The sequence below is a fragment of the Pleurodeles waltl genome, chromosome 10, assembly GCF_031143425.1.
Source record: "Pleurodeles waltl isolate 20211129_DDA chromosome 10, aPleWal1.hap1.20221129, whole genome shotgun sequence".
Lineage (NCBI taxonomy): Eukaryota > Metazoa > Chordata > Amphibia > Caudata > Salamandridae > Pleurodeles > Pleurodeles waltl.
The window spans coordinates 915,599,073-915,612,701 of record NC_090449.1 but is presented as its reverse complement, the minus strand read 5'-3'; the positions used below and the strand labels follow the sequence as shown (position 1 = coordinate 915,612,701).

The following is a 13,629-nucleotide window of genomic DNA, read 5'->3' as shown; positions in this document are numbered from 1 at the left end:
GATGCATGCAGATCGTACCGGAGAAGGAGAAACAACTCACGATCTTGCTTACGGGTGAGAACCCGTGCGGGTAATTTTGATGCGACCCAGGTACATTTTCACGCTAACAGCGTTAGCGTTGTGTTTAAAAGAACATGAAGACTCTTTTGCATTTGAATTAATAACTTGACTTGGTATGGTGGATTTTTGTTGTTTTGGTCTTGTTTTGTTTAGATAAATATTTTCTATTTTTCTAAACCTGTGTTGTGTCATTTTGTAGTGTTTTCATTGAACTACTGTGTTTGTTGTTACAAATACTTTACACCTAGCACTCTGAAGTTAAGCCTTCGTGCCAAGCTACCAAGGGGGTGAGCAGGGTTAGCAAAAGGTGATTCTCTTTTACCCTGACTAGAGTGAGGGTCCTTGCTTTGACAGGGGATAACCTGACTGCCAACCAAAGACACAATTTCTAACATATTATATCTACTACAAAAGTGGTATCAATTTATTGTATTTGTAATTGTTCATTTACACATAAATTCGAAGAAGTCAGTGAGTTCCTCAACTGTTTCTACTGGATGCAATATTACATTTCCCTGATAGTTCGGAATTGCAGAGATTTGTGAGAAAGCATCTCTGATACAGATGAACTACTACTAATCTGTCCAACTTTCCTCCAATTTTTCTTCCAGTTTAATCTATGCATAACTTTTTCTAATTGTTGTTGTGCTGTTTTAGTTTTCAGTCAGTGTGTTGATAAATTCTTCTTTATTAAACCCTCTCCTTCCACTCAATGGGCCTAGGATAAGGAAAGTGGTGTTGCACCCAGTGCAGCGCCACTTTCCCTGTGCCACTTAGCACCTCCCTAACACCACCATGTTTATGCCATATCCGAGATACGGTGCACCATGGCGGTACTTAGGGAACTAGGGTCAAACGTTTTGATGCTAGTTCAGAGCTTTGCACGATTAGCGTAAAAAAATTATGAACAATGGTGTGCCTCCTTTTAACTTTAACGCCTCCTCTGTGCAGGCATTAAAAGTGGCAAAAGAATGATGCAAAGAAATCTCTTAGATTTCTTGGACCATATTTTTGGCCCCCCTAACGGCGAACGTCCCCTTTGCATACATTATGCCTGGCACAGGCATAATGCAGCGCAAGGGGTTAGAAAGTGGTGCAATGCATGCATTGCAGCACTTTGTAAATTTACTGTGGCGATTTTGGCCTTGTTGGGCCACTTCCGAATAAAAAAATGACACTAATGTGGTGTAAGGAGGCGCTAGGGGCTCTTAAATCTGCCCAAAGTGTTTTATTAGGGGTTTCTCAGCACTCAATATCTTCATGAAAATCAAAAGGCATGGACTGTGGCAGATTCTTCTCTGGGAATATTTAAGTAAAAGATGGTCATACGCCATTGGGTGTTTGAAAAGCAGCTATCCAGTTTGATGCTTAAAAGGACTGGGTAGTGGTCAGTTATCTCTTCCTCAAGACTAGTTTTTTGTGACCCTTTTAGGGCATTTGCTGATATCACAAAATGTGTGTGCATGCAGTTTGCTGTTTGGGTGGTAATAACGATGCTTTCAATGGGTCGTATGACGATACAATGGATGCCTTTACCATGAATGCCTTTTTCTATGCCACTATTGCCATACTTTTCTTTTACCACACATAGTAAGTATAATAAGTGCCATAATAGTTAAGAATTGTAATAATATTTGACTTTAAATTAAAAAGGAAGCTTAGAAATTCACTGAAAAAAACAAAGGTTGAAAGGATATTTTAGTTCACTAAAAATATCAGTTAAATATATATTATTTTAAATGAACAAAAACACTTAAATTCACAAGTTATATTTAACTCAAGTAGCTATAATTCATGCCCTAAATAAATTATAACTAACACTCCTAACATGCACAGTGTTGTCATCAATCATGTAATTTCAGACATTGCATTGATGTTATGAATGGTGTACTAAAACATGTCATGAGTGTTGTAATGTGTGGTGATGGTCCCATTATAATTACTTTGAGGCACAAAAACGTGTTGTTGTGGCCCACTTTAGGCCCTGGTGGATGGGGTCCCAGGGACCTGTAAAGGTGTGAGGAGGGTGGTGGCATATTTATCTTCCCCATAAACATGTATACAGCATTGTGAGAAGGGGTCCCCAGGGCCTATAAAGGATCAGTGAGGGGGATGCATGCCACCCTCCCCTTAAAAATGAATACAGACCTAGGGGAAGGCTTGAAGAGGGGGACTGCCTGCCTCCTTCCCTTTACATGTATGTGTGCCCCAGGGAAATGGGTAACGGGGGGCCAGATAAGGCTCAAGGAAGGGGCTGTATTCCCCCCACTCCTTTAAATATATGTTTCCCCCAAGGAAAGTAGTCTCTGGGGCTCTATTATCTCTGGGAGGGCGGACACATGCCCCCTCCCCTTAAAAGAAAATAATTTGTCATTGATGATGTGGTCTCCGGGACACACCCCTCTACAATTCTAAAAAAAGCTGAAAATAAGTGAGTGGCAAGACTGCTCATTTATTATTCACTGCTCCTAGCAAGGAGCACCCCATAATGCCCTAGGGTATTTTCACCCAGCATATTGTCTATCTGGCTGTGCCCCTAAAAGAGACAGGGGTACCCCCAAACATTCTCTTTTAATTGTATTGGCGGCTGCAGGGAGTGCAGCAGACCTCTTGCAGCATTAAAGAAATAGTATTCTCTTGAGTCATTAAATCCATGAGCCCAGGAGACCTTGCCATATTTTTAAAAGTCCTCTGAGCTGGAGTTGTATGCTGTTCATTTGGATTGTGGACGACTTTAGTGGTTGGTTCTGTGGTTGCAATGTTGTCACATAGTCCAGGCTGTACATCCACACAACAGCCACCCTTTGAGGCCATGCAGAGCATTGGGTTGGCTGCCTATGAGGGGTTGGCAATGGCCTGCATCCAAACCTCCTGCTGCAAATGTCCAAGAGACATGTGTAGAGGGGTTGGCTTATGCTCACTGAAATCACTGAAAAAAGTTAAAGGCATGTTATAGTTATGTATGGTACAAAGGTATTAGCTTATGTTCAAGATAACCCTAGAAATTCACTGAAATATATGAAGGTTAAAGTGCTGTTATAGTTAGGTGATGAATTAAGATAAAAACTAGCATTCAAAAACAAAAAAAACATTAAATTCACAGTTAAAGGTCAGTGAGCTAACCTTCATTTGAGCCCCTTGCAATATGTATGACAACACATATTAAATCATTCATGATTTGTTAAGGGATACCTCTCATAACCTCTCAAAATACATCATTGATGACATCCCTGATACCACCATCCAGTCACAGTTCATAACTTAATTCACAGTCATTCTAATAGCATACTAGGGGGTGTGTACACTTGCACTAATTCAATACAGTAGACCCGAGGCCAATTTTCTATCACTATCTTAGGCCAATGCTGGACATATAGCATATATATACAGGTATCCACATGTGGTGAATGTTATCCTCTTGACTGGTATTCACCAGCTAATAAACAAAATGACTCCACAGAATTTACTGGGGTCATCCCCTTTTTGAGTTCTGGAAAAAAGTACAAAAACGTTTGCATTCTATTCACCTTAACAGGATCGATATCATAATGGCTTAACATGGACTTCAATTTTAAGTCAAGAGGTTGACAGGTATGCATTTGGCACAGAAAAGTCAAATGTTTCCAGGCCCTTTGTTCAACCCACCATGGTTTGGTAAAATGCACTAAACACATTTTTGAGAAGAGCACAATTGCCTGTAACTTTGGGGTCACATTTACAAAAACAGTGTGCAATAAATCACCTCTACGTGGGTCAACCCTATTTATAGCTCACTCAGTAATCTAAAATGCATCAACATTTTCCGCAAAGTTTTGAAAAATAAATAACCACACCTCATAAACATTTCTCTTCTATAGAATGTGACTGTAGTCCTGTATTACAACTGTTTAGTTCAGAGACGGGCCCTAAAATATACTTGCCAATAATGTATTATCAACAAAAGATTTGTGTTTACAGATGTTTTGCAATAAGCTTTAGTGTTAAAGAATATTCTGCTTTGAAACACTACTCTGCAACTTACATCAAATGCTCAATTTTTTACCAGAGTACTAACTATATCCCAAACCATACTTATATGCAAATATTGTATCATATAACTTTCAACATGTACAACCACACATGCCTCAAGGATTTGTGCTACTTCCATCTAACATGCAATGTAGCCACAGATGTTCATACAGTAACTCTATACTGTATATAACTACGGATCTGCCATTTGATATATCATCAGTCATGTCATCAATTATGTTGTATAACATAATATGGGAGGTCATAAACAATGCTTAGCAGATGCAAAAGTTAAAATTAACTCAGTAAACTATAAGTGGTGAATGTCAGTGTGGTTTTGATTTATAACCATTAGCTTTTGTCTTATTTCATCACCAAACTATAACACCACATTAATCTTTGGGTTTTTTCAGTTTTTTTTTCATACTAAGTTGTTTTTTAACATAAGCTATGATCTTCATATCCAAAAAGTAAAAGAAATTATAAAAATGGCATGAAACCACAAAGGTAAAAAGAGCTTGACCTACCAACTCAGCCAGTGAAGTGGAATAATTTCTCGGTGGATATGCACAGATGAAATACCAAAATGCCATCACTCACTGTAAAGAGAGCCGGTGGCTGAAGTAGTTTAAACCACTGTCCCGTTCTATAGGCTGCAGTAGAAAAGGAAACTGCGAATGAAACTTGAATAGACCAACAAAAGAAGAGGGCTGTCCAAAATACCCCAGGTGTTTATATTTAACTTGCAAACACTTTTATGTAGATAATTAAAGAGAACGACAATCCCTTAACCTCACCTGCTTTCCTATAGGCCATCTCATTGGTGTATGCTGTGATCAGTTACTTTTTACAAAATGTAAGATATTAGAGATGATGTAAGGGTATATGTTTAAAAGCCAACTTCTATGGTCATTGGCATATGATTCTATTGAGGAAAATGCATCCATCAAAGCTAAGACATTGCACAGTATTAGAGTTCTTAACACAGTCACTTACTTTAAAGATTGACAGAATGTTTGTGATCAAGTATTTTCGAGATGTGCAAACAATAAAAAAATATATATATATTTTCTTAACAATCCGTTGATTGTCAGGTGAAAATACACATTTGTGTATTATCAACCTTTTAATTCCTTAAGAATTAAAGGCATTGCACTGCTTAGTTTTAAACAAAACATTTTGTTTTTAAATGTACCAAGCAATTCGACCTATGCTTTTTAAATCAAAAATAGGTTGTTTACATTTTTTAATGGTTATTGATGTATTAGGCTTGAAGGGAATGAATCATGTCCATTAAACTGTATCTAATAAAGCCATGAAAAATAGTAGTCGATAATCTATGCTGCATTTGTGGAAATAAAGCATACATTTAGAAACAATAACTCAATGCCTGGAGAAAAGCATGGCTGATAAATACACACTATCAAATATTTTAAAACTATTTCAAATGTGTTCTATTTGCAGTAAACAACGTTTCATTGGCTGTGCAGTGTTCAAATGTAAGACAAATTTAACGATGAAAGAAATGTCTTTGAAGATACAGAATGATGGTATGCATTTCTTTTACATTATTATTTTCTGTGCTCTTACAGAGATTACATTTTTCTATGATTTGAGTTCAGTATATATTCTGTCGACACCCTTTGGGTCTTGAGCTCAGTGGATTTTGTGGAGGAGATACAGTGGTCCAGAATTCCCAGTAGTTATTCCCCTGTTCAAGCGTTTAAAATGTATTTGAAGGTTTTAGGAGATGGGCATCTGTGGCACCTTCAAAGATGCTCCATCACCCCTTCACCCCAGTCCACCTCTCCACAGCCTTTTGGGATTTTTGCATATGGGTAATTTAGACTTTGGTCAATAACAGCTCTTCCGGAGCATTTAGCTCCTCTCCTAAATAATGCAGCAAACTTTCCTTCCAAAGCATCAAAGAGAATCCCTCCTGTGAATAGTAGTCTGTCTGCTTCCTTTTGTTTCTGTGAAAAAGGGCATGGCATAACTGCTCAATAACCATGCAGATTGGCTTTGTGCACTCTTCCTCTCCCAGGATCAGGCTAATCCTCTGCAAATGGGGCAATTTCAGGGGGAGGATTCTATCCATCTGGTAGCCAACACAGTAATTAACTTGGCCCTTTGGGGTAGTTCAAAGCCCAAATTCCATTAGGGATTGACTTAGGAAACTACTCAAACACACAGCATGTAAGAAGTAGCACAATTATGGCCAGATAATTACGTATTTGAACTCAGAATTATTTATACCTAGTAGGAGAATCTTTAATCTTTTCTCTAAATTGAGCAAGTGCAAAGGTTATATTTTAGTAAAGCTTTCACCTATGGTATGAATACAGTAAAGACCTACAGATTTGCAATGAGGCACTACATAGGCACACTGTAGTAAAAAAGAAATTAAGATTTTATTGGATATATAATTAACGTATATGGCCCGTATAGCCATAATCAATTAAAAAAGGTCTTGTCTGCATCAAGCAACCTGTGCACAGCAAGTGGATTGAATACACACCCTACAGACATGTAACCAGAGCAGCACCTCTTACCACAGCTGTCTAGCAGTGAACCCTTTTAAAAAAGGTACGCAGTGCTGGTTAGCACTGAAATCTATTATAGCAGACAACCAAGTGAGAGACTGCATTTGTGTGACTGTTTCACAGCACAGTCACAAAAACTGGGAGATAAACAATCAAAAATCCTAGGAAGTCAAAACAGGTGAGAATCCAAATTCTCACAATTATAAAAAAAGATTGTTTGTTTTCTGCAAAATAATTCTGGTTGTGCATTTCATTTTTATCTTACCCGTGAAAATGTTATACTGTATTTTGTCTCAACTTTCACATCACATTATATGACGTAGTTCCTGACTTCCTGACCAAGCTACCATAGATATGTTTTTGAAGCCAGATGTTTTTTAAGATCTGAATACCCAAAGTCCTGCTTCATACAAATGCTCATTACTTCCTCTTAAATTATGACAGAAAATTAGTAAAACATACAAACTTTCACAATGATTTTTATTTTTTGTAGTTGTGGATAGTAGGAGAAAACAGATATCAGGTGTCCGTTTTTTGTCAAGATAGTGTGCAAAGAACGGTATCTGGTAATAATTTCTTATTTCTCTAGTTATTCCTCTGATACATTGACATTGATAGAATTATTGAAATAATTAATGCAATAGCATTTACTGTTCTGTAGCTGCCATAGTTCAGAATCAATTTAATGGAAGCTTATTTGATGAATATGCACTCTTAGGGCCAGATGTACCAAATGGTTTTACCCATTCTGTGTCTATGGGAAAATGTTTTTGTACATATAGCCCTTAATTATCATTGCTAGGTCTGAGGTAACAATTCTTCTTCTTCTTTAATACATCCCAGGTGAGGCTGTATTAGAGCTTTCAAAAGTACATTATAGAAATTGTCACAAAGAGAGTCCATGCATCTTTATTTAAGAAAGTCAAGAAATGTATATGAATGCACTCATCCATAATGTAATTTACTGTAGTTATCCACACACTATTTACATTATCAATTTGCTTACTTACATGATTATAAAACCTAGAACAATTAAAATGTGACGGAGGGTTTTGTTGGAAATAATTGCAAATTTCAACTTCAAATATGGTCATAACATATTTTTGCACTTTCACCATTCTAAGAACTGTAGGAGTTACCTGTCCTTGAGAGGCAAGCTTCTATGTAGAAGGATTTTGGTGAATGTTGGACTTGTCTCTCTCTGCAGGGTTACCTCCAATCTATTTTTTTCACACCTCCTGTTTTTGCGGAATTTGTTTTTGTTGGCTTGGGAACACTGTGCACTTTACCTCTGCTAACCAGTGCTAAAGTGCTAAAGTGCTTGTGCTTACTCCCTAAATCATGGTGATATTGGCTTACATTAGAATGGCATATTTAATTCACTTAGAAGTTCCTACTAAAGTGGTTTACCATATACCCAGGGCCTGCAAATTAAATTCTAGTAGAGGGCTGACAGACTTATTGTGCAACCTGCTTAAGTTTACCCTTAAACATTTTACAGGCCTGCCTTTGCTCTCTGAATGCAGTTTAAAACTGCCAATTAGATTTGGCAATACCCCCATGCTAAGCCTAAAACTCCCCATTTATTGCATATAGGCCACTCCTAAGGTGAGCCCTGGTCAGCCCATAGGTCAAGGTGCATCATAATTAAACGACATGTACGTTTAGGTTTTACATGCCTGGTGGTGAAAAACTCCTAAAATAATTTTCCACTGTGAGGCCTACCTCTCTCATATGATAACATTTGATTGCTTCATTACATTTAATAAGTGCTAACATTTGATTTGAAAGAGATAAACATCTCATGTTTAGTGTCTGAGAAATTTTAATTCAAAACCATCTTTTTTTTTTTTTAAAAAGAGTATTTTTATCAAACAATCCCTATTTAATTAATAGCAAATATTGAGGATGGGAACAGATAAAAAGGGAAAAAAGAAAACAAAAACAGGGTTTTAGACATACAGATCAATAAGAAATACATATATGCATCTATGAGTAAAGATATAAAAATAACCACTACCAAACATGTGGATCATACCTATATAATTCATTGATACAAGTCAGCATCATACTTTATAACCATGCAACCAATAATCACTGATATCTAGTCAATCATTAATATAATATTTTCCTTACCTAACACCAAGATGAGTCTTCAAATACAATATAGTAGTACTGAGGGACAGTTTCCAATCTACCACGACCTCAATTGCTTCATGGGTTAAAGTGCTCAAAAGTGGTAAAAGCGCTAAGAATTACCCCTGTTGTTCAAAGGAGGGGTTTGTGGATCACGCCACTCTGTTGCTATGCAAATATGGCACATGGCGATCGCCACAAAAAACCTCCCCCCTTAATAATAGCTGGTGTCTCTTCTACCCCCAGAAGCATGATTTTTGAAGTGAGTACAAAAATAATATTAAGCACTTTACCCCAAATTTCAGAGAGCTCAAACTTAAGCATATCTAACTTAAGGCACAAAGATAACATGTGCACAAGATCATCTTCAAAAGGCTGACAAAGTGGGCAGCATGTCCCCTGAACCCCTCTCACTTAGCGATCTTTGTAGGAGTAATGTATAGATTGAAAATTCTTTTATGGGGCTGTACATAAATCCCAGAAGTGGAGACGAAGCTCCAAAGACTTATAAAAACTTAAATTGTCCATTTCAGGTCTTAATTGCCATTTACTGTTATGCTTTTCTAAGTCGTCATGTTGGTCAGAGCTAAGGATTGGATGCATCTAACTAACTGAGCACTTCTCAGCCCCCATCAATACCTCCAAGAGCTGGCCCTTAGAAAACCCAATTAGACAGACAGATTTTTATAAAGAAGATCATGAACCTGACAGTACTTTTCAAAGCCCCTGTTGCCCCCAACTAACCAGAGAGGCATCCTGAAATATATCTGTCAAAAAGGGGTTCTTGAGAACTGGGGTATACCAATTAAGTCTTACTAGCCCCATTTCTTCTGCCAAATAGTAGCCTGGCCTCTGATGGCAGCCTCAAGCACCTTAAATCAGACCTTTTTATATTAGCTAGGTTCTACCAGCAACAACAAACGGCTGTTCGACACTGACCCAATTAGCAATTCATAGATATTTGGTGTGTGATTTTGAAGCCCATGCACCTCCTCTTTGCTTATGAACAAAGACCTTATGAATTGCAGAGTGGTTGGCCATCTGATATAACCTTAGATTCGGAAGGGCCCAGCCAATCCTGTCTCTGGGTAAGGACAACAATTTGTTCACCAACCTGATCTTCCCATATGACCAAATAAATCTAGGGATCATGGCTGTAAACCATGATCTTTCAAATTCTACTGGGATAGCCCACAACAAGTAAATGACCTTCAGTAGCTGTAACATTTTTACAATATTGCAATGGTCCATTAAAGACAGGTGCAGATTATTCCATCTCACTAGATCTAGTTTTGCCTTCCCCATTATTGAAGCAGTATTAACTTAACTATTTGATCCACTTCAGCACTAATACAAATTCCCAAATATACTGCACGCCTGACATTCCGTGCATCTTGCGCAGGGGTTACAGCTATTCACAACCACCTGAATTTTACAACCATTCAAGAAATACCCCCAAAACTCCCCAAACTTATGAGCTTCCACCTCAATTTCCCTCACTGCAATATTCGGGTTGGCAGTTACAACTTCATAGGCTAAGTCTTTTGTGTCCCAGCCTTACTGCCTGTCTGGTTGTGTAGTTGGGCTGGCTTCTAACTTTCAAAGTAGGGGATCGATGTATAGTGCAAACAGTAATGGAGAACAAGGATACCCCTGCCTAGTGCCTCTTTCAATATATAGAGGGCCGGACTGTCCTCCCATCAATTGAATGCAAACTACAGGTTTATAATTGATGGCCTACACTGCACTGCACTGCTTTAATAAATCACATTCCTAATCTGAGCGAGCCCATGACCTTCCATAGATAATTCCAGTTGATCCTGTCAAATTCTTTCTCCAAATCCAACAGACCCAAGCCCATGGCCTTGCCCACCACCCCAGTGGCATCAAAGAGTGCTATAACCCTTGGGATATGATCAGTGGCAGCCTTTGCCCACACTCAATGAAGCCATGTTGGTTAGTAGAAACTAGTTTAGTTATTACAGCACTCAACTGCATGTCCAGCACTTTAGAATAAATCTTCAAGTTGCTATTTATTGAAGTTATGGGCTGCTATGACCCTGGGTCATGGGAGGCCATAGCTTTCTTTGAGAATATTACAATATTAGCAGTCAACAAGGATTGTGGGGGCTTTTGATCCTTCTGCACTTGTACAAAGAGTTCCAGCATCATCAGAAATAAAACCAGAGAGAAGGATTAAAAAAATTCTAATGGGATTTGGTCAGTCCCCATGGCCTTCCCTGATAGTAATTCTTGGAGAGCAGCTTGCATTTCTTCAGTTGTACATTTCACTCCCCCCCCCAGGCCATCACTCTCAATTCAAGTAATTTTACCCATACTAACACTGCTCAAAAACAGTTCCATGCTTTGTTCTCCCACTACAGGTGAAGCTCAATACAGTTTTTCATAGTAGCTCCTGAAGACTTCCCTAATGCTTCCAGGATCCAAGATCAAACCACTGCTGTGTATCCTTTACTTCATTTATTATGCCAGCTGCCACTTTCTGGCGAGTACGTACTGCTGAAAGGTGTCCAACACGCTCATTGCATTCATAGCATTCATGCCATAAATTTATCCGCTGCTTTCCTAGCCATAATATCAGTAATTGCAGCCTTATTGATTGTGGTCTTCTGCTGGGCATTGGTGAGACCAGGACCCTCAGCTAATCTAGCTTCTGCAATTAAGATTCCAGTACAAATCTCTGAACAAAGATTGATTCAGTTTCCGGTGACTCAGACTAAACCTCAAGGTTTCCCCCTGAACACCTGTTTTAATCGTATCCCACACCACTCTTTTTAGGGCACTACCAATTTTGAATCTCAAAAATTCAGGAATCCAAACATTCAAATGTTGGAGATATGCTGGATCAACCAAAAGGCCTCTGTCAAAGGACTAGCTCCACACATTCTTTTTGAGCCCTTCTGCAAACAGTTCAATTGCCAAGGGAATATAGTTGGACATAATCCGGGGATGCAAATAATATACATGCCCAGTTAATAATTCTGGGGTTATAAAAAAAAATTGTCTAAACAAACCAGAGAGCCATGCAGGGCCAAAAAGTATGTAAAGCCTGGGTCTGGTGCTTTAAGCTTAGGCTACCCATCCACCAGATCTTACTACTTCTCAAAACTACACAGAGCCGAGATTGGAGCCGGTTCTCTCTCTTGGGATAGTGCACAATCCATTAAAGTTCACATCACCGTATACGAGGTAGGAGGTGGGCCAAGCGGCGAGCTGTACTGATGAAAAGTCGAATACCTCTGGCTCATTCACTATTGGGCCTTACAGTGAGCATAGGGTGAAAGATCCTGTATTATGCTGACATTCATTATTAACCTATCTCCCGTGGTTATCTGTAGAACAATGAATAAAACCACACAGCTTGCCATGGGCAAGTATAGCAACACCTCTAGTCCTTGTGGTCTGAGATCTGCTGGCCACAAGGGTCAGATCTGGAGTTTCTAATAATGCCTCTTAGCACCCCCTATGTGCATCTGGTTGAGACAATAAATGTCTGCTCTCATAGCCTTAAGATCCTCACCAACCTTTCTTCTTTTACTGGCATTGTTTAAGCCACAAATGTTCCTGATGCTATTGACAACTTACCCATAATCCTGATACAAGACCCCACCGGGAAAGCACCTGCCCTGGCTTTGGCCATACCATTTTAACCTCTGTTGGTTGAACTTTTCCTCATGTGGACCCCACTTTTTTCTTCTGTGTAGCCAAGCTGGTTCCATATTACAGTGTTTTCTACTCCATGCTATCATCCCTATAGCTACTCCCTCCATCCCCTTCTCATGCATCCTTTTTAGCTGAACCCCCCTTCTATTCCTGCGCATACAACCCTCCTCCCCTGTCTTTCCCTTTCCTACCCAGAACCAACCCATAACCATTGCCAGCCCTAGCCTTACCCCCACCCATAACCCAACTCTCATCCACCCTCTCACCCACCATCTCATCCAACACCCCTACCATCTGAAGCAATCAGGCCCCCTGTGGCCTGAATAGTGGGTTTCCTTTATGCCACTGCAAGCTCCCCCATCAGCTGCAATAAAAAAAAAAATCTAGCCACCAGCATATAATTTAAGTGATTCACTAATGTTCATTGAACATTGGACTAGTCATACACTAATCATACTCTTATTCTGGTTTCACCAGACAATATGCCTGGGCTATATTAATTTCAGAAGCGCTCCACCAAGATATGTACTGTAATATATACCAATACAAGTACAGATAAATACAAATAAACATATGCAGTCAACCCTAATATACCACAGTGTAGCCAACTGGCAGACATAATGAACAACTAATTAGCCTGACTGTTATCAGATTGTTCAGATATTCCTTGGCCAGCATCTCAGATGTGAAACTTCTAGTTTGGCCTTAGTCACCTTTTTCAGGCAAGCAGGGGCAAGTAAAAAAAACATTGCCCCACCTCTTGAAATGGCTTAATCTTCTGGCTCAATCTCCATTTGTGTTCCACTGTAACCAGGCAAAAATAGGGGCACAGAAAGAATTAGGCTCTCATTGCAACCCTGGTGGTCGGTGTTAAAGCGACAGTAAAACCGTCAACAGGCCGGCGGTAAAAAACATGGACCTATGACCATGGCGGAAACCGCCAACATAGACAGCCACTTTAACAGTCCGACCGCCACGGCAGTAGAAACAAACAGCATGGCTGTCACCGCCAACAGTCAGACAGAAGACAATGTTCCACCCACACTATTTTGACAGGCCAATCCGCCACCTTCTCCGGGGCGGATTCAACGCAAACAAAAACACGGCGGAAACAGGACTTGGAAGGGGAAACACTCACCTCTACACAACCCACGAGGAACGAGGACGCCATGGAGCCGGAACTCCAAACACTCCCTGC

The 13,629-nt window shown here is 39.4% G+C and overlaps 1 protein-coding gene across 2 annotated transcripts in view; it reads left to right on the top strand.

Moving 5' to 3' along the window:
• The window catches only part of LOC138262023 (ATP-dependent translocase ABCB1-like), a 935,493-nt gene that overhangs the window by 101,840 nt on the left and 820,024 nt on the right, over positions 1 to 13,629 (top strand). Inside the window, exon 2 of one of the 2 annotated variants that reach the window (XM_069211682.1) lies at positions 5,533 to 5,618. In XM_069211682.1, coding sequence (XP_069067783.1) covers positions 5,585 to 5,618 — 34 coding nt within the window. In that variant the 5' untranslated portion in view covers positions 5,533 to 5,584. Of the gene's footprint in view, positions 1 to 5,532; positions 5,619 to 13,629 lie in introns of those variants that run through there. The other variant, XM_069211683.1, reaches the window with a different exon arrangement.